Consider the following 26,440-nt stretch of genomic DNA (forward strand, 5'->3'; position numbering starts at 1 on the left):
GCTACGTCGCAGAAAGGTCATTGCCCCTGAAGGCAGTGCAGCTGTGTCATAGGAATGCCAACGCCCCGTAAGACAGTATCACCATGCCACGGAAATGTCAGGCCCCCACAATGCACTGCGTCCCAGTAAAGGCAATGCCTCGTAACCTTGGACGGCTGGGTCAGAGATGCATCGGGGCCCCTGTAATGGGATGCGCTGACTCAGCTCCTCACCCGCTGCTATGAAGCGAGCGCTGATTGAAAGACAAGCTGTTGGCAGAGGTGACCAATTAACTGAGGGATGACCCAGCTGAGGGGCTAACGGGGTGGAAGTGTCCCCAGCTGGAAGGCCTGTGTAGGCAAACAGGAAGGAAGTGCTGGGAGAGGGTAGGGAGCCAGAAGGAAGGCAGAAGTTGGCAGGACTGGCTGCTGCTACGACTACTGTACCCTTGCCCAGAAGCAAGGGGGGAAGCTGGCTCTTGATTGTGAAGGTAGTTCATAACAAAGCACCGTGAAGGTTGAGAAGACCTGGAGTGGTTGTGGTCAGCCACTGAGCTGGAAAGAAAAGGAGGACTTGTGGCACCTTAGAGACTAACCAATTTATTTGAGCATGAGCTTTCGTGAGCTACAGCTCACTTCATCAGATGCATACCGTGGAAACTGCAGCAGACTTTATATATACACAGAGAATATGAAACAATACCTCCTTCCCACCCCACTGTCCTGCTGGTAATAGCTTATCTAAAGTAATCTTCAGGTTAGGCCATTTCCAGCACAAATCCAGGTTGGAAATGGCCTAACCTGAAGATTACTTTAGATAAGCTATTACCAGCAGGACAGTGGGGTGGGAGGAGGTATTGTTTCATATTCTCTGTGTATATATAAAGTCTGCTGCAGTTTCCACGGTATGCATCTGATGAAGTGAGCTGTAGCTCACGAAAGCTCATGCTCAAATAAATTGGTTAGTCTCTAAGGTGCCACAAGTACTCCTTTTCTTTTTGCGAATACAGACTAACACGGCTGTTACTCTGAAACCTGAGCTGGAAAGGACTCTCAGGGGACCACCCTGTGACAGCCCCGTATAACGCAGCATCCATATGCCACAGTCATCTCAGTGTCCCCATGGCACACAATTGCCTTGTCACAGGGAGCAGGGCTCTGGCCCCTCCACCCCACTAGCAAGCGAGAGAGATGGGGCGAGATGCACCACAGAGGGCTCAGAGGAGGAAGGATCTCCACCTTCCCCTGCTGAGATCCCAGAGTGCTGCTGTCCCCTGCAGACACCAGCGGGGGTAGCAGGCCCCTAGGCTAGTTGGTGGCTGTGTGGTCACCTACCGGCTTCACAGGCACCCGCCCTTCCCCACCTCCTCCTGTTATTTGTTGCCTGCACTTGTTGCACCTTGTCTGTCTGCATCCTTTTCGCAGCGGGGCTCTGACCCCTGACTGGTGCCCCCTGGTGATACTCCAACCCCCGCGCACAAAGCACAACCCCCATGACAACAGGCCCTGCTCTGCCAGGAGGAGACCCAGCGGTGGGCAGCCGGCCACACGTGCCCCGAACCGGGAGAGGATGCGAGGCGAACGGCCATGGGGGACACCTGTCCACTGCTCCACTCCTTCCTGCTGGCACCGAGCTCACATGCTAGGGTTCGAAACGCAGTAACAAAAGCCTTTGCTGGGGAACACATTTCAACATGTTCGTTTTCCCAGGCCAGCTTTCAAAATCCCCTTTCTATTGCTTCTGTGCCGATTGCCCTTGTCTCACTTGGCTCCTGGCTTCAGGCTGCATTAAGTGGGATTTATTAGCAACTTTAATCAGCTGAAAGAAAAGAAAAGAAAAGAAAAGAAAAGAAAAGAAAAGATGCTAACCTCCAGGCCCCTATTTCAGGAGACCCCTTTCCCAAGGAACTGGCGCTGTCTTTCTTGGCAGGCAGAGCTAGCCAGTGCCTGTGCGGGGACTGTATGTGTTCCCCACGCTCTGTTGCCAGCGTCAAATGCAGTTTGATTTTTCCCCACTCCAAAGCTCGAGGCAGGGGGGAGGGGTGGAGAGCGCGGGCAACAGGAGGTGCCGAGAATGCAGTCAAACGGCCTGACAGACAGCTGTCAGGGAGCCATCCGGGGAAGGGAGTCCCTGGATATGTTGCTTCTTCAAAGTCAGATGAAGCTGAGCATCTGCTCTTCCTGGGAGCCCTCTGGGGCTATATCATTGATTGCATTTGTCTTCTGAAGAGCCCCAGGTGAAATATTAATGAGTCACAGCTCACGTCTGAGTATCATTATTTCATTTTACAGGTGGGGAAACTGAGGCACGGAAGGGGGAAGTGACTCACCCAAGACCACACAGTGAGAGTTAATGGCTGAGCCAGGAACTGAACGCTTGACTCCCAGTGCTGTGCCGTAACCACAAAGCCATCTTTGATCCCTAGTGATAAATGAACCCTCCACTGCTGCCAGAGACAATGGGGGAGGTGGCTGGGGAGCGAAAACCTGGCAACCAGCTCTGCGCTGCAGCCTAATGAACATCAAGGCAACCACATGCAGCTGCAGGACAACTAACTGTGGCATGTAACCTATCACTTAAATCACCCCTGCACACAATGACTGGAGGGTTGCTAATGTGAAGCTGATCTTTTTTAAAAAGCTTCATGGATGATCCTGGAAATTACAGGCTGGTAAGATTAACTTCAGTGCCAGGCAAACTGGTTGAAACTATAGTAAAGGGCAGAATTATCAGACACAGAGATGAACATGATATGTTGGGGAAGAGTCTGCATGGTGTTTGTAAAGGGAAATCATGCCTCAGTCTGTTAGAACTCTTGGAGAGTGTCAACAAGCATGTGGACAAGGGGGATCCAGTGGATATAGTGTACTTGGACTTTCAGAAAGCCTTTGACAAGGTTTCTCATCAAAGGTTCTTAAGCAAAATAAGGAGTCATGGGATTAGAGGAAGGTTCTCTCATGGGTCAGTAACTGGTTAAAAGACAGGGAACAAAGGGTAGGAATAAATGGTCAGTTTTCACAGTGAAGAGAGGTATATAGCCGGACTATATAGAGGACTATTGCTGTTGAATGAATTCATACATCTTCTGGAAAAGGGGGTGAACAATGATACAAAATCGCTCAAGATTGTTAAGTCCAAAGTTGGCTGCGAAGCGTTACGAAGGGATCTCACAAAACTGGGTGACTGGGCAACAAAGTGGCAGATGAAATTCAATGTTGATAAATGCAAAGTAATGCACATTGAAAAACATAATCCCAGCTATACATATACAATGATAGGGTCTAAATTAGCTCAAGGAAGAGATCTTGGAGTCATTGTGGCTAGTTCTCTGAAAACATCCCCTCAATGTGCAGCGGCAGCCAAAAAGGCGAACAGAATGTTGGGAACCATTAGGAAAGGAATTGATAATAAGGCAGAAAATGCCATAATGCCTCTATATAAATCCATGGTACATCCACACCTTGAATACTGTGTGCAGTTCTGGTCGCCCCACCTCAAAAACATATATTAGAATTCGAAAAGGTGCAGAGAAGGGCAACAAAAATGCCCCCAAATGTTGCCAGAATGATTAGGGGTATGGAACAGCTTCCACATGAAGAGATATAAGGTGGACTATAAGGTGGATAGAAAGCTGGCTAGATTGTCGGGCTCAACGGGTAGTGATCAATTGGCTCCATGTCTAGTTGGCAGCCGGTATCAAGTGGAGTGCCCCAAGGGTCGGTCCTCGGGCCGGGTTTGCTCAATATCTTCATAAATGATCTGGAGGATGGTGTGGATTGCACCCTCAGCAAGTTTGCAGATGACACTAAACTGGGAGGAGAGGTAGATACGCTGGAGGATAGGGATAGGATACATAGGGCCCTAGACAAATTAGAGGATTGGGCCAAAAGAAATCTGATGAGGTTCAACAAGGACAAGTGCAGACTCCTGCACTTAGGACGGAAGAATCCCATGCACCGTGACAGACTAGGGACCGAATGGCTCGGCAGCAGTTCTGCAGAAAAGGACCTAGAGGTTACAGTGGACGAGAAGCTGGATATGAGTCAACAGTGTGCCCTTGTTGCCAAGAAGGCCAATGGCATTTTGGGCTGTATAAGTAGGGGCATTGCCAGCAGATCAAGGGACATGATCGTTCCCCTCTATTCGACATTGGTGAGGCCTCATCTGGAGTACTGTGTCCAGTTTTGGGCCCCACACTACAAGAAGGATGTGGAAAAAATTGGAAAACGTCCAGCGGAGGGCAACAAAAATGATTAGGGGGCTGGAACACATGACTTATGAGGAGAGGCTGAGGGAACTGGGATTGTTTAGTCTGTGGAAGAGAAGAATGAGGAGGGATTTGATAGCTGCTTTCAGCTACCTGAAAGTGAGTTCCAAAGAGGATGAAGCTCGGCTGTTCTCAGTGGTGGCAGATGACAGAACAAGGAGTAATGGTCTCAAGTTGCAGTGGGGGAGGTTTAGGTTGGATATTAGGAAAAACTTTTTCACTAGGAGGGTGGGGAAACACTGGAATGTATTACCTAGGGAGGTGGTGGAATCTCCTTCCTTAGAAGTTTTTAAGGTCAGGCTTGACAAAGCCCTGGCTGAGATGATTTAGTTGGGGATTGTTCCTGCTTTGAGCAGGGGGTTGGACTAGATGACCTCCTGAGGTCCCTTCCAACCCTGATAGTCTATGATTCTATGATATTGAATTACCTGGGGCTGTTCATCTTAGTAAAGAGAAGACTAAGGGGGGTTGTGATAGAGGTCTATAAAATCAGGAATGGTGTGGATAAAGTGAAAGGGAAGGATTATTTACCCGTTCACATAAGACAAGAACCAGGGGTCACCCAACATGAATAGGCACCAGGTTGTAAACAACCATAAGGAAGTACTTCCTCACATAACACACAGTCAACCTGTGGAACTCATTGCCAAGGGATGTTGTGAAGGCCAAAAATATAACTGGGTTCAAAAAAGCGTTAGATAAATTCATGGAGGATATGTCCATTAATGGCTATTAGCCAAGAGGGGCAGGGATGCACCCCATGCTCTGGATGTCCCTAAACTTCTGACTACCAGAAGCTGGGACTGGAGGACAGGGGATGGATCACTTGATAATTGCCCTCTGAAGCACCTGGCACCAGCCTCTGTCAGACTGGGATTATGTTATCCAGTGTGCAATACTTTGCATTTATCAGCAATGAATTTCAACTGCCATTTTGTTGCCCAGTCACCCGGTTTTGTGAGATTCCATTATAACTCTTAGAAGTCAGCTTTGGACTTAACGATCTCGAGTAATTTTGTATCATCTGCTAAGTTTGCCACCTCATTGTTCACCCCTTTTTCCAGATCATATGTGAATATGCTGAATAGCACTGGTCCCGGCATAGATCCTTGGGGGACCTCGCTATTTACCTCTCTCCATTGCGAAAACTGTGTCCTATCCTTTGTTTCCTATCTTTTAACCAGTTACTGATCCATGAATCATAGAATATCAGGGTTGGAAGGGACCTCAGGAGGTCATCTAGTCCAACCCCCTGCTCAAAGCAGGACCAATCCCCAATTTTTGCCCCAGATCCCTAAATGGCCCCCTCAAGGATTGAACTCACAACCCTGGGTTTAGCAGGCCAATGCTCAAACCACTGAGCTATCCCTCCCCCCCAAGAGGGGATCTTCCCTCTTATCCCATGTCTGCCTATACAATTGCTGTCAGGTACTCTGGGAAAATCTCTGAAGAGTTCATTGGAGGGAAGGAACAAGGTAGGGCATGAGATACACTCAAGGATGGATGTTCCGCCCCATTCACAAAGACACCAAATATGCCGAAGAGAAGATCTCTAACTGTCCGAAGAAGATGGACAATCTGCAAACAGGACACTCTGGTAAGAAGAGAGGACGGAACATTCTGCAAGGGACAGCAGGACAGCAGAATGGGGTGTGGGAGCAAAGGCATGAGATATACCTGCAAGATTGGATGGGGTTCTGGAGGCGGTAGGCAAGACTTGACTGGTGCTGATGGTGCACTGGTGATGCACCAACATCCTATTCTGGCATTTCCTAACTCCAGAGTACTTGACTTTGCAACCTTCATATTCTTTTAATATAGTTTTTGTCTATTTAATTTCCTAGATTTTTATAAACCCAAACTGAACAAACAGAAATTCCATCATGTGGCATCATATTGACACCCACCAGGGTCATCAGCAGGGTTAGGAGCCTCTAGAGCAGTGGTGGGCAACCTGCGACCAGTCAGGTTAATCCACTGGTGGGCCATGAGACAGTTTGTTTACACTGACCATCCGCAGGCAAAGCTGTCCGCAGCTTCCAGTGGCCGTGGTTCGCCATTCCCAGCCAATGGGAGCTGAGGGAAGCTAATTGTGCTAATTATAAAATTAGTACACTCTCTCTCCCTCTCTTTTCTTTCTGCACATGATACATGGAATCAAGTCATAATCACTGTCAGCTAGGCAACCATTAATTGCCTAGCAAGGGGAATACTGAGTAGAAGTGGGAAAACAGTATTACCTTGGGACACAGATTGAAATACTGTGTCCAGTTCTGGTCTCCACACTTTAAATATGATGTTGAAAAACTGAAGAGGGTTCAGGGAAGAGCTGCAAGAAGGAATCAAGGTCTGGAGAACCTGCCTAATAGCAGGAAACTTAAGAAGCTTGAACTTCGTAGCTTACCCAAGAGAAGGTTGAGAAGTGACTTCATCCTGGCCTATTAGTGCCTACAAGGGGAAAAGGTTTCCAATATAAGAGGGCTCTTGAATGTAGCAGACAAGGATAGAACATGAACCAGTGACTGGAAGCTAAACTAGATAAATTCAGACCCGAAATAAGACCCACATTTTTAACAGAGAGGGGAATTGACCATTGGGACAAACTGCCAACCGGTGTGGTGGATTTTCCATCACTTGAAGTCTTTAAATCAAGACTGGGCATCTCTTGCTCAGCTCAACCTGAAATAATTGTGTTTGATGCAGGAATCCCTGGGTGAGAGTTTCTGGCCTGTGTTATGCTGGAGGTCAGACAAGGTGATCTTAACAGTCCCTTTTGCCTTGGAACCTATGACCGCACGGATCTATGTGCCACCTTCTCCATCCCCTTCGCTTTCCTTATTCCCATTTGGTACCTTGGCTAGTAATCACCAGCCCTGGCAGTTAACAAGAGGAGTCTGTTCCAAAATAACCATGAGACTGATTTGAAAATTATGAGACTTTGAAAAAATAAATAAAAGATGTTGAGGCTTTGGTATGTCCTCAGATTGGTTAACCTTTAGGCAATGCTATCTGCTCACTAATATGTGTGTGTGCGTGTGTGTGTGTGAGAGAGAGAGATTCTCCCTAAACACGCACACAGCCTTCCACCCAGCTGCTCACAGGGGATCTCCCTTTACCCTCCCTTCCCTCCTGTGATGGGAGACCTGTTGTTGTCGCTCAGGCTCCATAGAATCATAGACTATCAGGGTTGGAAGAGACCTCAGGAGGTCACCTAGTCCAACCCCCTGCTCAAAGCAGGACCAATCCCCAACCACGTCCCTTCCCTACCGTTCTCCTCCGTCCACAAACTCTGCCCTCTACTCATTGTTCCCAGCCCAGCTTAGAATACCAGCCTGCAGCCAACCCTTCCGTCCTGGTTAGCTGGCGGCAAGAACCCCACGCCTGCCAGCCCCAATACGACACCTGGTCCTGTGGTGTCTGAGTGCGGCACACAATTCAAAAGTACAAAGGCTCAGAGCACCAAGGTGTTGTTCTCTCCCACTTCCTCTGAGACAGAGGATCAGCGGCAAGATCAGGGCATAGCTTACATATGTCTCATCACCATTACACTGCCTTACACCAACGCCGCTGAATTGGGTCCAGTAAGCTGCCATCACAAGTGTGAACACGTGCTGGGAAGCATGAAAGGCGGTGTAGCTAAGAGCCAGCTGTGCATGCTCTCAGGGAGTGCCACACAGAGACGGATTACTGTTTTGTGGAGCCCTAGGCCAGAACAAGTGGGGGCCCCTCCCCACCCCCATCCGCCCCCAGCTTCCCCATGCTCCTGCCAGGGAGTGGGGTCAGGGCATGGGGCTTCCCGCGCTCCCTGGTAAGAGCAGCAGGTGGGCAGGAAGAGCGGCACAAGCCCCAGTGCCCTAACCCCACTTCCTGGCACGAGTTCTGGGCAGGCAGGCGGAGTGGTTTGGGGCGCAGGGTGCCCATTTTTCCAAGGCCCCCCAGTTGGCCAGGTCCCCTGGGTCTGGGCCCCATTGGCCCAGTGGCTAATCTGCCACTGATGCCATGTTCGGGGCACCATGTGCAGGAGAGATGGTCTGGAACTGGAATTTCTGCTCCTCAGGAAATTCTGACATTATTCTACTCAGAATGAAAAGCCAAAACTAAAAAACATTCTGACATGTTTATTTTGATATTATAATTTATTAGATACATTACGGTAGTGCCTAGGTGCCCCAGTCATGCACTCGGACCCCATTGTGCTAGGCACTGTACATTATTTATTAGGTGTATTATGGTAGCACCTCAGAGCCCAGTCCTAGACCCAGAACCCAATGTTCTAGGTGTTGTACAGACACAGAACAAAAAGATAGGCCCTGCCCCAAGAAAACACCATCTAGGTCTGTCAAGGTTCCTTCCCCACTCTGAACTCTAGGGTACAGATGTGGGGACCTGCATGAAAACCTCCTAAGCTTAATTTTACCAGCTTAGGTTAAAACTTCCCCAAGGTACAAACTATTTTACCCTTGGACTTCCACTGCCACCACCAAACATTTATCTGGGTTTATTTTTATTAGGAAAGCGTCGTTTGGAAACATCTTTCTCCCCAAAATCCTCCCAACCCTTGCACCCCACTTCCTGGGGAAGGTTTGGTAAAAATCCTCACCAATTTGCATAGGTGACCACAGACCCAAACCCTTAGATCTTAGAACAATGAAAAAAGCATTCAATTTCCTTACAAGAAGACTTTTAATAGAAGTAAAAAAGAATCACCTCTGTAAAATCAGGATGGTGAATACCTTACAGGGTAATTAGATTCAGAACATAGAGAACCCCTCTAGGCAAAAACCTTAAGTTACAAAAAAGACACCTAGACAGGAATATTCATTCTATTCAGCACAGCTATTTTCTCAGCCATTTAAAGAAATCATAATCTAACACATACCTAGCTAGATTACTTACTAAGTTCTAAGTCCATTCCTGTTCTGTCCCCGGCAAAAGCATCACACAGACAGACACAGACCCTTTGTTTTTCTCCTTCCTCCCAACTTCAGAAAGTATCTTGTCTCCTCATTGGTCATTTTGGTCATGTGCCAGCAAGGTTACCTTTAACTTCTTAACCCTTTACAGGTGAAAGGATTTTTCCTCTGGCCAGGAGGGATTTTAAAGGTAATTACCCTTCCCTTTATATTTATGACAAGGTCTAAGACAAAAGACGACAGATGGAGACACTTGGACTGACAGGGGAGTATAAGGAAACAAGGACACAAGGCCAGTGAGTGTGATAGGCAGTGACCCAACAGTCAGTGCATCAGATTGGAACTCAGAACTCCTGGGTTCTATTCCCAGCTCCACCACTGACGACTCACTGGGCAAATTGATCCTCTTCTCTGGCTCTCAAATTATCCATATGCAAAATGGGGCGAATACTACTGGCTCGCCCCACATGAGATCCTGGGGTGAAAGCAGCTCTAGAAACGCAAAGGATGATAGTGTTGAAATGTTTCATTTCAACTTGTATAGTCTAATTAAATATTCCAAACCACACACATACCACATATTTAGAGATACAACATTATACCATATATCAGCATGATGCAATATCAAAATTAATATTTTAGTATCACATACAAGTGTTTCAATTTCTATGAAGCTGTCTTTTTTTTTTTTACAGTAAACTCTTCTGACACAACTTTTTTCAATCAGCTGTAATATTTGGCCTGCTCCAAGCAGCCATGGCATCAGGACAAAACCATAGAGGCCTATTCCATGGTCAAGCGATATTGTGCGTTATTTTCTCAGGGTGAAATTCACCCCCAGGCAAAGGGCTGTCCCCTTATGCCCTATTTTCAGGGGTTACATGGAATTTAAGTTGCTCCTAATGCTGGTGTTTTGCACTAGGGTAAACGATAGCCTTTCAGACCAGGCTACCATCTCCAGCCAGGCCAGGTGTGTCACTGACACGTGGCCTCATTTTGTTATTTTGCTGGCATCACTGATATTCCAGTGCACACGTAATCAGAGTGCCAGGTCGGGTGGGTGTAGGGTAGGAGCTAGGGGTGTGGTTTCCCTGCTCAGGTGCACCTATTCGTGCTCGCCCTCATCACACGCCAAGTGTAGGCATAGCCACAGAGAGCACGCTGCCATTCACACTGCCGTATAACAGGAGCCCCCTGCCTTTGGTGCAAAATCAGATTTTTCCTGAATTCCACAGCCTACTTACACCGCCTCAATTGCAGCACTTACACGTGCCTCTTCAAAGTTGCACCCCACCGGCCCACGTACAAGTAGTGAGGATATCCCCACGTCTCCAGAAGGTGAAACAGTAAACAGCCTGTCCAGCAGTGTGAGCAGTTACTGCTTTGCTCTGGGACAGGGGAGCCCCTGATGCTCCTCTCATGTTGATTTCACATCTACTGCAATGTCTGCTGCCAACTCCCGATTTCCATCAGCGTGAGAGGAGAATGTAACGACTAGTGCAACTCAGCATGGAATTAATTCATCGCTGCACGAAGCCACTGCATCTGCTGTAGTACTCTCACCTCCCCTAGGGACATGGGACCTGATTCCCCTCTTGCATTTTAGCTCCACTGAGGTCACTTTGGCTCCCTTCCCAAGCCACAGCCCTCTCCACCACATGCCGCCCCAGAACGAGCTATGCTCGGTGCAGTCGTGCCGTACTTACAGCTCCTCCAGGAAGCGCAGGTGCTGGAATGGCCTGGGTTGCAGCTCGCTAATGTTGTTCATGCTCAGATCACTAAAGGAGAAGAAAGACAGAAGTCTCTGATCAGTTATTTTTGGGGGCTCGCCTGGCATAAACCACTCCCTGCTCTGCTGGCTGGGCTCTGGCGAGGGAGGATACGCCCTTGTCAACGGCATCTCAGCTCTAACATGGCAAGCAGAAAAAAACTCCCAGGCTCTGGGGGAAAATATCAGTGCACAAAGCAGGATGAAAGATGTAATCAAAATAATTAATACTATATTCTTCTAGCGCATCTTTCATCTGAGCATCTCAAGCATCAGCAGGTTTATGAAGCTTCCCATCAGCCCCGTAAGTGTTATTACCCCACTTCGGGAAACCCAGGCACTGAGCGGTTTGGAATATTATTTCTTTAGACCCAGTAGTGTCCTGTTCTAGCCATTATCCACACTGCTCCCTGCAGGGGGATCTCGTCCAGGGCAGCAGTACACACCTGCCCTGCAGAGGTGATAGGGAGTTGTTGAAGAGGGAATGCGTCTTGGCTTGCTCTGAACTGTTAACAGCCAGGCAAAGGGTCATGATGAAGACTGCAGGGCCTGGAATTTGCTCCAAACCTAGTTGCAAAGTCCATGTCCTACTTTATACACAGGTTTGGAAGGATTGGCTTGTAATCGGTCAACGTCAGTAAATGTCGATTTCCCCGCACAAAAACAGATGAAAAAAATATTTCCATCAATAACAACCAAAATTTACAGAGAAATAAAGTAAGAAAAATGCAACGTGAGGACTAATTAGAGCTTGTTTTAATGCTATTTACTTGGCATATTTTGACCTGTGATGTTGACTATGCATGTTTCAATGGTTATAAAACTTTAACTTTTCGAATCCCAGTGTTTATTGTCATTAAATAATTGTCTGAACCCCCCCCCATAATTTCCTACAACTGTGAAAATCAGTAAATACTGAAAAGTTGCTAAAATATCAATATTATCTATTGAAATTATAAACCAATAAAAATAAAAGTTGAATTCTGCCAAGCCTATTTGAAGAAATACTGAAGAAAACCGCTTCAGATTTGGCTTTTTTCTAGTTCTGTGGCTTCTGGCTGAGGCCCCATTTAGTATCTGTTTAATATCTGACACATTCACTCTCAGGAGACCAGATACTTCATTGGAAAGTGCCGGCTTTGACTGACTTCCATCTCCAACCTTTATAACCCACTAGTCCATCATGTGTCGACCATACAATTAACAGTAACAAAACCCCGTGTGCTATTCCATAGATCAAGAGTAAATTTGTGGCTAAAACTCTACACCAGGAGCTCCTAGACATTCTCCCTTCAGGAAATCAGCAAGGGCAGTGAGTTAGCAGGAACTGATGAAAGGAACAGGCAGGTATGGCTGTGGCTCCATAAAACTGCGCCTGTCCTGGAGGGAGGGAGGGCCAGCTTCCCAGTGCCGTTCCATGGAATCGGCTTGGCAGGGCAGCCCATGCCCAGGGTGCCGATGGAATTATAAGGATCTGGGCAGGTACAGCTGTGAACAGGAGGTAGACGCACAGCTGTGCTACTGAAGCCAGGCTGGAAAGTCCCCCCCACCCCCCAATGCCCAGGTCTGTGATCACTGCCATCATGACCAACACACTGGCATTATAACTGGGGACTTTCAGAGCTAAAAGCAGAAGTTGCTACAACTTGAACTAAAGCGTCAAGGCTCCCTTGCTGTGTGGTGACAGACTCACATCCCCTATGGATCTGGGACACTCTCACATATCAAGGGGAGCGGGCATCAGGCCCTGGCTGTTAGGGCCGGTCAACAAATTTCCATCTAAACTTTTTTTTGATGGAAAATTGGACTTTTGACCAAATACTTTTTTTTCCTTTTTGGGTGGAAGAAAAAGGGCTTTCTCATAGGAAAACTCAGCATTCAGTGGTTTTTCAGCCAAAATGTGGTAGGTTTTCAGCTGAAAACTATCCAAAACTGGAAACAAAAATGGCTGGAACTGAAAAATATTTGGGTTTGGGGCCCTGAAAAATTTCAGTTTTTGGATGGAAAAAAAATAATCAAATTTTTCTCCTTAATAAAGTTTTCCCTTGTTTTATACACAGATTTGGTGCTTGTTAAGAGCAGCCAGTGGAGGTCTGTCTGTAGTTTTTCCCTAGCGGTTAGGCTTGAGCCAGTGATGTTTTGTAAATTTTAAAAGGAAACCCTTTTTGTTGCCAAAAACAACTGGCAGAAGGGTTACACTTGGACCAATGGATAGGACATTAGACTGGCAATCAAGACTGCTGGGTCCTTTTCCCAGCTCTACCATTGATTTAGGCTACATTTTTCAAAAGGTTTCAGAGTAGCAGCCGTGTTAGTCTGTATTAGCGAAAAGAAAAGGAGGACTTGTGGCACCTTAGAGACAAACCAATTGATTTGAGCATAAGCTTTCGTGAGCTACAGCTCACTTCATCACTTTCAAAAGCTGACTCTGTTTTTTGATGTCCATCTTGAAACACCTAATGTATAATTATTGGAGGAAGAGACTCATCAGACCACTCATCGCTGGGGCATTCCTGCTTTTATTTATTATTTGGATTAGAATAGTGTCAAGATTGGGGTCGCATTGTACTGGGCACTGTACAAACATATAGTGAAAGAGAGCCCCTGCCTTCCTTACAGTTTAAATGGACGAGAGAGGCAAACGGTAAGTGGGGAAACAGAGGCACAGAGTGGTGAAGAGATTTGCCCAAGGTCACATGGTAGGTCAGTGGCAGAGTGAGGAATAGGCTCCAGGTCTCCTGAGTCCCATCCCAGTGCCTTAGCACTTAGACTGTCCTCCACTGACATCAATGGAGTTACAGCAGAGATGAATCTGACCTCACCATTATTTCAGCAGAAGTGCTAGAGACCAGCTCCACTCACATAGGCACCTGGTGGCAGATGCTGTGGTCCTCCTGTTCCCTTCCCCCCACTAACTATTGAGCGCCAGTCTCTTCACACAGAACCTTAAATGAAGCCTGAAATCATCTCTTTGGCCCCAGCCCATCTAGTCTGGCTCTAAACCAAAATGCCACAGTTGAGTGAAACACATTCCTGGAATTGCCAGCTCAATCTCCCGTCCAGGAACCTTCCTTCCCCCCAACCCTGCTTTTGAAAGCAGATCCCAAGAGCTTTTGAAATCTTCCACACACCCCTCACAGCTGACTCTTGCCAATCCCCAAGAGCTTCACTCGCCTGGCCTCGTGCGGTTACACTGATCAAGATTTCAAGAAAACCAAATCTAAATATTCACCTTAAGCACTCCCGAAACTTGTATACACAGGAAAACGGAGCCACCGTTCATGGAAGCGTGATTCAGAGAGTCAGGACTCATAACTTATCTGGCCCCCCAGGGGTAACTTAATATATTTACTTTGATGTCACTCTCCTTTCACAAACAGGCCCTTGCCCTATTAGCTGGCGCAGAAAAGCAGAAATAAACTAGAGGGTGCTACTCTCCTCCTACCCCCTGACCCCATGCCTCCCTGCCCCAGATACACTGCTAAGACCATGGACAATGGGCTGGATCTGTTCCTACCAGAAAGACACCAAGGTTTTTTAAAGCAGTGATGCCATCAGTAGGGCAAAGAGATTGCCTCATTGGCATGAGTTTCCTCTTCTCTCTAGGATCTCTAATGAAGGGTGAATTCTTGTAGCAACCGGAGCACTCTGAATGGCAGAGCTGGAGCCAGGCAGACTCTCTAGGAGTGCGGAACGAGACGCCAAAGGAGTCGGTTATAAAACTGGGCACAGGAGACCAAACCCAAGCCTGGTGTAAGCCCTCACTAGTCCCGAGAGGAGTTGCACATGCTTCCACCACAGGTGATTTTGGCCCCCAATGTTGAAAGAAGCTGCAATGTGAGGACCTGCAAATATGGAGTTCGTGTCCACCGCAGCCACCAAGTCTGTCCTGAGGGCTTCCTAGGAGGCCAGCCACGGGAGAGTCTACAGCCTGGTCCCGCATGTGTGCAGCTGAATCACATAACTCTCTGGCAGGTGTGTTTGCTTCCCCTTGCAAGCCGCATGGGCAAACACAGGGGCACGCACTGTGCTGGGAAAAATCACGCACATGTTGCTGAGCCACGGGAACCATCTTCTCCTCCAGGGTCATTTCTATGTAACAGGACGGTGAAGAGTCCAGAGCCGGGTCTGAACTACAGACCCAGATCCAAACGTTGCTTGGAGGAAGCTTGGGTGGATCCACACGGGCCCCTCTTTGTAAAATGGGCAAAGCCAACCCCTACGATCCAACCCTGGGGCCTGGGCATCCCCTGGGATGTTTCCTCTCCAGTGCACAGTTTGGCAAAGCTCAGAAGGGCTGGAGGTTGAGCCAGGGCTCGGCCTCGGAGTTCAGTCAAACCTTTGGGGCTGAGGAGGGTTATTGTTGTACAGGGACACGGCTGGATGCTCCTGTCTGAGCTGCAAGCAGGCGGCCCTCACAGACAGGTCAGCATGAGGAGTGGTAAGGGAATTGGGGAAATCCTAAACCCAGCATACCCCTTTCACCAGCCTGTGGGGAACAGCTCAGAGGTCGCAAACTCTTTCTTTGCACAGAGCTGCAGCACCTTCTCCTGCCCTCTCCTTTGCCACGTCGCCCCTTTCCCACTCCAGCCTCCGCCTTAGCTCACGCCCCCACCCCCATGTGCCTGCTGACTGCCCTCCTCTGACTGCCCACTCCCCTTCTGTCTCCTGATCATGGGCACATTGTTCTGGCTCCACCCTGCTTCACCCCACTCCTGACCCCCCTGCTCCTCCCCACACCTCCTTCTCCCCCGTCCAGCCCCGATTTTCCCATCACTTTTGAGGCCCTGTTAGGACTGTCTAGCCTCATACAGACCGTCTAGATGACTGGAGTGCTGGCCCCAGACATCTCGGCATGAGGCTGAGGGGCTGGGACAGATTTTATAGCCTCACACAGTGCCCAGGAGGGAGGTAAATAAATGACTCCCTGCTTCCAGCCCGCACAGGTCCGGTGCAGGTGCTGTACGGCTTGGCCGATCCAAGCCCCGCAGCCGATTCAAGACGCTCCCAGAGCATGGCCAGGAGATGCCTTGCTTTGCAGACTCAGATGGAGCTGTCTACAGCTGGGCGAGATCGTTGTGTGGGGGTAAATTCCAGGCTTGAGTCCGTGGCATGCTGAAGGACTTTGTTAGGCCCATGTCCTCCCAGGCTGGTGAGGGCTAGTGGGGGAGAACTGGCCCATTGCTGGAGGTTGTTAGCAGCCCCCAGGGAGTCTGGCCATTGCTCAGAATCCAGCATCCCATTCGGGGGTAAGGCTCTCTGGGCAGGTTGGAGTGAGAGAAAACTCACAGTATCTCCCTGTCCAGTGTCCGTCTGGGAAACTCCAAACAGCTGATACAGCCCACAGCCAAGCGAGCCTCCCACCGCTCCTTTCTAGGCTGCTTGCCTGGATTGCTGCTCTGGGTGCATGGGGGGAAAGCTGGTTCTGCAGGACCACTACTGCCCCATGCGAGCAAGTGGGCAGAGAAGGGGCAAAGGGAGAGGGGGCGGAGCCTTGACTTTGCCCCGCCCCCTTCACAGTGGCAGAGCTGGCAGATCATGGGGGATAAAGTAAACCAAAGAAAACAAAATGAGGCAGCTAACCAAGCCTGGCGATTGTGCCTTGTGGTTTGTTTCTAACAAGACCATCTGTCGGGAGAAACCTCCAGTGCACCAACTGGCCCCCTCTCAAGGCTGGCAGGCATTCCGGGTCTGCGAAGTCGCTCATTCTGGCTCTTTGGAAGCATTTTTGTGTGTGTGAAGAATTTCAGCAATGCAACCATTTTACATTCCCCAAAATAAGCGGCACTGCTCCCGAGGTCACTGCATGTTGGTTAATAAGATGCCAGTCTCACCCGCCACTTCGTCCCAAAGGCCCGCGCAGCCCACTGCTCCCGGGCTATGCGCTCCAGTGTTTCCTTGGAGAAGAGCCCTTGATGTGAATTCCCACAAATCTTCCCTTTGGCTTGAGGCCAGCGGACCCCAAGCCCCATGGGGTAGATTCACCCTGGGGGTAACTCGATGAAAATCAGATCCACTCCACTGGGGTGTTCAGAGGTGCTACATGAAGGGGTGTGAGCGAAGCTGAGGGAACCGAAGTGAGCAAAGGGTACATCTACACTGCAGCTGGGAGGCCGGGATACAACAAAATTTTTGGAAAGAGGGGGCCAAAGCTCCCCCTCTCCTGCCCTGCACCCAGTTCCCCACATTCCCCTCTGCTGCCCCCACACCCAGCCCCCAGATCTCCCCCTGCTGCTCCCCATACCCAGACCTGAGCTCCCTCAGGCTGCCTGGGCACCCAAACCCGCACTCTCCCCCCTGCTCCATGCACACTCCCCTCCTGCTGCCCCACACCCATCCAGCTCCAAGCTCTCCCTCCCTACATTGCCCCACACCCGGCTCTGTGCTCTCCCTCTACATTACCCCACACCCTGCCCCACAGTCTCACCCCAGTGCCCAGCGGTCACCTACCCCACACCCCGCGGTCTCCCTGCCCCCACATCCAGCCCCACAGTCATCTGCCCCCACACCCAGCCCCACGGACTCCCTGCCGCCACACCCAGCCCCTCAGTCTCCCCTAGGAAAGTGGTCAGGCAGAAGAAGAGCACCATCTTCAGGGGAGGGATAGCTCAGTGGTTTGAGCATTGGCCTGCTAAACCCAGGGTTGTGAGTTCAATCCTTGAGGGGGCCATTTAGGGATCTGGGGTAAAAATTGGGGATTGGTCCTGCTTTCAGCAGGGGGTTTGACCTCTTGAGATCCCTTCCAACCATGATATTCTATGTTTCTAACCCTAGCAGGGACAGGCAGTCCTGGGAGCCCCAGAGCCCATCCTCCTCCTGCATCTTCACTTCCCCAGGAAGCACCAACAGCCGAAATCCAACCCTCCCACCCTTCCTAGGAGGTGCCTGGTGTCCCCTGCTCTGTTTCTCCCTGTGGGCTGGGGAGCCCATAGGGGCTAGAAGGACTGCAAAAGTCGGGGTTGGGGGGAAAACAAATGCACAGGGTCACAACACCGCTCAAATTTGGCCCAGCTGCCTCTCCATCATGCCAGCTCCTGTCAAGGGTCAAAGGGGGGGAGGGCTTGGCCCCCTTGATTCCTCCCCTTGTTGTGCCCCTGCTGGGAGGTAGATGCACACACACTATTTCTGCTCAGGCTAGTACCTAAGACTAGCAAAGCGGCCGTGCCTGCTCGGCCTAGCTGCCCAAGCCTGTACCTAGGATCTTGGCCGGGGCTGTATTCTGGGCAGTTAGTGCATCCCGCTGCCCATGCCTCTGGGGCTGCGTGCTGCTGTTCTCAGCTGCTTCCTCGAGCCGAGCTAGCGGGGGTACGTCTACCCGAGCCGGGAATGCCACCGGCAGCTGCAACGTTGACATCCGCTGGTTCAACTTTGCAGCCGCTGAGGGTGCGGCCGCTGGTGTGAACGGGAAGACAAGTCGCCGGACTGAAGTCAGTGACTTTGCACCGATGTTAAACCCAGCGGCACCGAGAGCAGAATCAGGCTTTTTTAAGAATACAAACCCACTAGAGAGTCTGTCATCGGGGCTGTTTCTGGGACACTGACTGTGATGTGTCTAAAAACCAAACCTGATGTGCAAGCACCAGGCCTTCCCCTCCATGAGTGCCCATCGAGCTACGCTGAAGTGACACCGATTTACACGAGCTGAGTAGCTGGCCCGCTGCAGTGCCATTATTACTGTTATTTATTAGGTGCATTATGGTAGTGGCAAGGAGCCCAAGTCATGAACTGGTCCCCCCATTGTGCAAGGCGCTGTACAAATACAGAACCCAAAGTGCCAACAATCACCAGTACAAGACGAGACAAGAGATGAGTACAGGCAGATGGGGGAACACAAGGAAACTGGGAGACAATCCTGGTCAGGCCAGGGTCTCAGCACACCAGCCATTGCCAGGTGTTTTGCAGGCATCCCGGCAGAGCAGAGAGCTCTGAGGAGGGAGCTGCAGTAGAACAAGGGGGCGGCTTTGCGGCTGTTTATGGGGCATGCGAGGGGCAGTGTGGGAGAAAGCACGAAGGTGCCTGGCTGAAAACTTAACCAGTGGGCGATGGAGGTGGGAATCATGGGGTCATCGGAGATGGGCGCTGACATTTCAATAGCGAATGAGAGGGGATAGGTCGGCGGGGGATGGGCCATGCGGGGCCCTCAGAGCGAAGACACCCAGACAGAGAGGGAGATCCACACTGGAGATGTTTAAAGGCGACCCTGAGCCTTGCAGTGCATTGACTGGGCACTGCACTCAACCCCAGGTCGAAACAGCCCCAACTGGGCAGTCCTGGAGGAAAGGCAGCTTTGCAGAGCACTTCATTCAAAGCCCTGTGACAGCCGGGTGGCCAGCACGTCACTCGGACGGGATGTCGGGGCAGGGGCTGCACAAAGTGTCACGTGCCCCCTAGGAAACCTGTATAGTGAAGGAAGCAGACGTGGCATCAAGAGAATGCATCTCGAAGCAGCATTAACTCCTGTGAGGGGCTCTAGCCAGCCCTCCTGGGGCCCCCAGAATGCAGCTCTGCACCAGGAGAGCCAATGACTGAGGATTCGTGAGGCTGGGGGTGTGGGTTTCCCATGGACCACCAGCCTCTGCCCTACACCGCTGCTAGCTGCATGAAGCAGGGTGGTTAGAAGAAGGAGAAATTGCCCAAGCAATGGCCGTGTGGGACTGACTGGTTCCCAGAAGGGGCTACACAGTGGCCCTGGGGCCAGATGCCCTTTCACTCATGCCAGGGTAAATCAGGAGCCCCCCAACGTCCATGCAGTTACCCTATTAGAAATCTGCTCTGAGAGGACAGTCAGGCCGCTGGGTCCCGACTGCTTTTAGAGGCGGGTGGTTCCCTGCAGCTGCTTGGGAGTGCTTGAAAGGGACGAATTGTCTCGTCTTCGCTGAAGAGATGCCCACTCTGTGGTCCTAGCCCAGCCTAACTCCACGACAGGAAGCAGGTACCTCTCTCCTGTTATTGATTATGGAGCTGTGATAGCAGGAGCTTTGGCTGCGTCAAACGCTTTGCAAGTCAGTTCTCTGTCTACGCCACAAGCCAGTGATTGTCCAAAGGAGCTGGCTGAGGTCTCCCACGTCCAGCAATCTCTACTGGCTCCTGTCCCTACAAAGGGGGTGGATGCCACATGACCATGTCGCCTGGTTGTTATTTGCAATGCTAGAAGGTTTCAAGGGCTGCCATTAAGTAGCTCTTTGCCCTACAGATAATCCCATATCTTGTTAAAGCTGTTGGGTGTGCTAAGCACCCTTCTTTAAGGCTAATTGGGAGGAGCAATTAAACTCCCCAGTATGTAGTGATAGCTGGAGACAACAGAAGCCACCACCCAACACAACAGGCTGTATTGCCAGGGGCCCAATGAGAAGCTAAATTGTGAGGGCTCAGAGGTTTAGTAGCAAATGCAGGGGTGAGGAGATTGATTGGCTGGAGCTGTGTGTGTTAGACCTGAAAGCCAACAGCTAGCAGCTGTGAGAGCGAGCAGGGACAGAGGGGGCACGGGACTGGCCGAAGAGGCAGACTTGGAAACGATAAGCGAGGAAACTGCCTGCTGCTGTTTGTTTTCACTGCATTCGGGGGAACAGGACTTGGTGTGAAGACTTTGTAAATACACAGGATTGCACCAAAGACTTCAGTCCTCTTATCAATTTCTCCTAACAGAAACAACCCAGCAAGGCCCCCAGTATTAGTGAATCACTTGGGCCAAAGGGGCAATGATATTTTAATAGTGCCAGTTTTTCCAAAGAAATCCAGGCCAGATTTTCAGGGCTTCAGTTCCAGACCTGCTCCAATGGTCTATAAAATCATGACTGGTGCAGAGAAAGTAAATAAGGAAGTGTTATTTACTCCTTCTGATAAGATAAGAACTAGGGGTTGCCAAATGCAACTAATAGGCAGCAGGTTTCAAACACACAAAAGGAAGTATTACTTCACACAACACACAGTCAATCTGTGGAACTCCTCGCCAGAGGATGTTGTGAAGGCCAAGACTATGACAGAATTCAAAAAAGAACTAGATAAGTTCATGGAGGATAGGTCCATCAATGGCTATTTGCCAGGATGGGCAGGAATGGTGCCCTAGCCTCTGTTTGCCAGAAGCTGGGAATGGGATACAGGGGATGGATCACTTGATGATTACCTGTTCTGTTCATTCCCTCTGGGTCACCCGGCACTGGCCATTGTCGGAAGACAGGACACTGGGCTAGATGGACCTTTGGTCTGACCCAGTCTGGCCGTTCTTAAGTTCTTAATGCACTGAGCCCTTCTGAACATATAGCCCCGGCTGTGGGTGCTGAGCACTTGGAAATCAGTCCCACACAGGGTAGCTTTCCCAGCACCAACGGGACTGAACAGAAGTTTCCAGTATGACTGAGGGGGGAGGCTAATGGGCTATAGCACCTGGGAGGAGGAGGAGGATGTTATTATTTAATTATTTGTACTGTGCTAGATGCTGTACAATATTGATTAGGTGTATTACAGTAGCGCCTAGGAGTCCCAGTCATGGACCAGAATCCCAGTGTGTCAGGGGCTGTACAGACACAGAACAAAACGACAGCCCGTCTCAAAGGCCTCTAACATTGGGCTCAATCCTGCAAGGGGCTGAGTTAGTGGGAGATGAGAGCCTTCAGCACCTTGGGACACCTCGTATTGATGTGCAGTGAAAAGCAGGCCATAAATGATGGGTTTAAGAAGCTCCCAAGATCTCCCTATAATGATTCCTGGGTCTTCATGAAATTCCTGGGTGGCTCTGGCTGGACCCACCACCACTCGCAAAGAGGTAATTTGGCTTGGAGAGCTAGCTGAAATGTTTCCTGTTATAGTGACGAGCCCCACATGGGGGACCACATTACAAGTGGCCTCCGCAGAGAAACGGAGATGGGTGAGATCAAGCAAGAGAGCAAAGTTATCTCCAGTGCTCCAGGAGAAATCTGGAGGCACGGCCCTGGCTTCAGTGCTGTTTCCCTGGAGTAGCTGAGACCATGAGGTGGTCCTGTGTTTCCACTTCAGTTCTCCATGTTTCTAATTCGTGGACTCACCCTCAGAACATCCCATAACCACTAAACCATGTCTGTGCCCTACCAATGATCCCCACAATGTTGCTATATTAAAAAAAAAACTTTTGAGTCCTATTCCCATAGCGGAATCCATGGGATCTCACCCTAAATGGGCAACTCTGCCAGTGTGATCTGTGCGGCACTTGCTGGTGGTCTGTGAGGAACACATCTCATATGGAGCTGGCTCTCCTCTTTTCAGCTGCTTCTGCAGCCAACCAGACTCTGCAAGGAAGATCCTGGACATCTGTGCAAGCAGACTGAAACCAGGGAAAAGCCAGCACAGCGGGAGATGTTGATAAGCAAAGGAAGGAGCAAGGGAGAAGTAGGAGCTGCTCTCAGAGACCACCAGCAGGAGTGGCATTGACAGCCACCAGTGGAGGCCATCAGATAGGAGAGAAACCAGTAGCTGCCAACTGGAGCAGGTTAAATTACATTTGTATTTGGCCCTGGTGCAACCACAGCTGGAATACTGGGTCCAGATCTGGGGTCCATTATTCAAGAAGGATGAAGATAAATTGGAGAGGGCTCAGAGAAGAGCCACAAGAATGATTAAAGGATTAGAAAATCTGCCTTATAGTGAGAGACTCAAGGAGCTCCATCTATTTAGCTTAACAAAGAGAATGTGAAGTGGTGACTTGATTGCAGTCTATAAGTACCTAGCTGTGGAACAAATATTTGATAGTGGACTTTTCAGTCTAGCAGAGAAAGGTCTAAGATGATCCAATGGCTGTAAATTGAGGCTTGACAAATTCAGACTAGAAATAAGGTGCACGTTGTTAACAGTGCGGGTAATTAACCCCTGGAACAATTTACCAAGAGTCCTGGTGGATTCTCCATTAATGACATTCTTAAATCAAGATTGGATGTTTTTCTAAAAGATCTGCTCTAGCTCAACCAGGAGTTACTCAGGGAAGTTCTGTGGCTTGTGTTATGCAGAAGATCAGACTAAGATGCGAGAGATCCTGAATCAGATAGATCAGGGATTTGAATTTGGGTCTCCCACATGCCAGGTGAGTGCTGGAAACCCATCCAGAGAACAGCTCAGGCTTAACCAAAAGAACCCTCACCAAACCCGTAAGAGCTTGGTCTGCCTGCTTTCACCCTGAATTCATCACATAGATCTAGGGGCTGATTCACCAACATGCCGTGGTTTAGAGCTAGACAGGAACCACATTTTCCATTGAATGGGAACTGCCAGGAATTCAAACGAGTTTTCTGTTCCGAAATGGAACAAAACCAAAACATTCTGAAATTTCGCATAAAACAAAATTCCAAATGCTTTTTGTTTGTCTGTTTCAGGTCAATACAAATATTTCATGTAGATAAACTCAAACTGCTTCCTTCCAATCCTGAGATTTCATTTGAATAATATAATATACATTTCAAAACGAAGTCGCTCCAAAATGAAAAATCGAAACATTGCATTGTGAAAATATTGTGTCCCCCGCCCCCCCCCAATAGAATTTTGCCAAAATCAACAGGTGTCCATGAACAGTTTGTTTTGGCCAAGTGGCATTTTCTGCTGAAAACATGTTCGGCTGGAAATTCCCAACCAGCTCTGCTCTGGCCGCTTTGTGCCACTCGGGCTGAGCTGGGTTGAGGTCACTGAATCACTGGAGCAGTGCAAAGCTCATGAGCTGAGATTCTCTGCTGCCCCCTGATGAAGCACTGCACAAAAAGGGACAACCCAGGGGGAAGGGGGGCAAAAGTGGCTTCCTTATTCTAAGGGGGCCACGACAGTCCCCAGCACAGGTGCCGACTTTCTCATTTCCCCAGAGGGGCTTAACCACCGGTCCGCCCCAGACCCCGTCCCCGCTCCACTCCTTCCCCAAGGCCTCCCCCCTGCCCAACCTCTTCCCACCCCTGCCTCTTCCCGCCCATTCCATCCCCTCCCCTGAGCATGCCGTGCCCTCACAGGAGCGCACTGGTGAACCTGGATCATGGTTTCCAAGCCACGAGGGGAGAGGAACTGGGGCACTGTGAGGATGCTATTGGAAGGGTACATGCTTTGCCGGGTAAATATGGGTTGTTGGGTTTCTTTGTACATGTAGAGAGGAGGTGAAGGGAGCGCAGCTGTGAGTATTAACAGCAAGCTGGTCCAGTTTTACTCGCCTTTAGCTACTGCTCTTTGCAAGCTGTTGGCATGGCTATGAGGCAATTAGCCAATGTCATTATGAGAGCGCTCTCTGAAAGAGATGGTGGAACATCGATAAGTAGCGCGTTCATAGACACAGTGCCAGTAGATGGCGCTCAAGAATACACAGCCTCCTTCCTAGGCTTTGGAGGACCAATAAAAGGACCAAATATGGTGCAGCTGGACAGCCAGACTCGTGCCAGCCCCCCGCCACACACACAATCAGCCTTCCCGTTAGACAGTGCCCCTGCAAAACGAATTTGCTTCTTGTGCCCATATAAGACAAGGGTGAGAACGGAGGGGGAAATCTGTACTAAGAAGCAATATTTAAACTCAAAGCATTTGTCATTGTAACAAGCAGCTTCTGTACTGATGTCCCATGTACTGATTTACTGCACAGCCAGCTGGCCAGCCGCTCCCTTCTCCTTCGGCACAGCCCTCATGGCGGCTTTCTTAAGTGCCCGTAGTTAATTAGGCCTAGATCCTCAAAGGGATTTAGGTGCCAAACACCTGTTCGTTTCAACTGGAGCTGGGAGTCTAAGTACTTTTGAGGATCTGGGCCCCATGGCACACCTGCCGAGAGCTGCCACTGTTCACCTGTCTCCTTTCACTGCTCCCATCACCAACCTTCGGACTCCTTGCCCCCCCCCCCACATCTGCTCCTGGGAATCCTGAGCTGCCCGTAGCCACGTTATTCCCTGTTCCTGCCAGCTTGCTTTCAGGAGCGCAGGCATGCGAGCGACCACAGCTGTTTGTGTAACATGGCCGATCCGTCCCTTTCCTACGGGCGCTGGCAGCATGCTGCTGTTGCTGGTAGCCCCGGAGCCAGGCCCTGCCAAGGCGCCGGGGAATCAGCTGGCAGGAGATCAGAGGTGAGGTGCCGGCGGGTTTTGTGGAACATGGGCATTTGCTGCTTGCATGCTTCTACCTGTGGCAAAGCCACGCGGAGTCGGGGCCAGAGGCAGCCTGACCTTTCGTGCTATGTGTGGCCGAGCTGGGAACAATGAAGAAAAGGTGCCAGGGCTGGGTTTATAACTCCCAACTGCAACACACTTTCTCTGCATGAGCAGGCAATGGTGGCTTCTCTCGTGCCAGGGCTGGGGGTGGTAGGGCCAGACAGACAGACAGGAGGGGGCAGAGCACTGCAGGAAGGGCCTGTGTGCACAGAGAACGCTGGCCCAGACTCTCCGCTCCTGTATCCCGTATCCCATTCCTGGTGGGCACTAGGGGTACACCAGAATCCAGCCCCATGTCTTTGGGCTGGGCATGTCAAGAGGCACATACTAATCAGAAGGCTGAAAAGGGCTCTGCTGAAATGGATCTGGAGTAAACTGCAGGGTATTTTTCACACACATTAGATCAATGTATTTGTGCTGGCTTTGTCTGGTGATAACGGGTTTGGGGACCCTTTTGCCTGTAGATCGCTGTTCTGATTTGGGGCCAGATGGGGAGTGACAAGAAGCTTGATTCCAGCTGACAGCTGTTTAATGACCCACATGTGCAATGAGCTCGTGGGTCTCAGGTCAGCGTCCGCATCACCAAGACTATCACAATGGGCACTAACGACAGGTTTCAGAGTAGCCGCCATGTTCGTCTGTATCCGCAAAAAGAAAAGGAGGACGTGTGGCACCTTGGAGACTAACAAATTTATCTGAGCATAAGCTTTCATGAGCTACAGCTCACTTCATCGGATGCATGCATGTAGCTCACGAAAGCTTATGCTCAAATAAATTTGTTAGTCTCTAAGGTGCCACAAGTCCTCCTTTTCTTTTAATGGGCACTAAGTGGCTTTCCAGGCTGAGAGGCCGGGGGCTGAATGGCCCATGGAGATTGACCTTCCTGCTTCCCCGCAAAGCGGGGCCCCTCCAGGGAAGGGGTGAGGCATGTTAGCCTGGCAGTAGGCAGGAGTACCCAGGCAGTGCCAGAGCTGTGTAAATCGAGGTCTACACTCCAGGGTGGGCAGTCCAGCACCTTGTATCCCTTGAAAGGAAAAATAAAAACAGGACCCGCTGTCCCACCAGTGCTGATCCCTGGTTTGGCTCTAGCAGCTGGCTGAAAACGGTCCCCATACGTATCAGAGGCTAAAATACATGTAGGGCATTTCTCTCCTGTTAGCCCTGCAGGCCCAGCCCAGCTCCGGTAGAGGCAGCTGGAGTGTATCCCCATTAGTCCCACGGCCTGGAGCCCATTCAGATAGGTAGGGAAACAGCATCAATTTATTTCAGAGCTGGATAAGCTGCACAGACTCCTGTGCTGGGCCTCCCAGAGCCCAGCCTAGAGTCCCGGTCCTGCTGATCTCCAAGCACAGGATCATCCCTCCAGACCATGTGCCCAGCTGGG

At 50.0% G+C, this 26,440-nt stretch overlaps 1 protein-coding gene across 1 annotated transcript in view; it reads right to left on the reverse strand.

Moving 5' to 3' along the window:
• LGR6 (leucine rich repeat containing G protein-coupled receptor 6) overlaps positions 1 to 26,440 on the reverse strand; it is a 202,899-nt gene that overhangs the window by 127,666 nt on the left and 48,793 nt on the right. The window contains exon 2 of the mRNA XM_077839300.1: positions 10,866 to 10,937. Coding sequence (XP_077695426.1) covers positions 10,866 to 10,937 — 72 coding nt within the window. The remainder of the gene's footprint in view (positions 1 to 10,865; positions 10,938 to 26,440) is intronic.

This window comes from Eretmochelys imbricata, chromosome 21, assembly GCF_965152235.1.
Source record: "Eretmochelys imbricata isolate rEreImb1 chromosome 21, rEreImb1.hap1, whole genome shotgun sequence".
Classification (NCBI taxonomy): domain Eukaryota; kingdom Metazoa; phylum Chordata; order Testudines; family Cheloniidae; genus Eretmochelys; species Eretmochelys imbricata.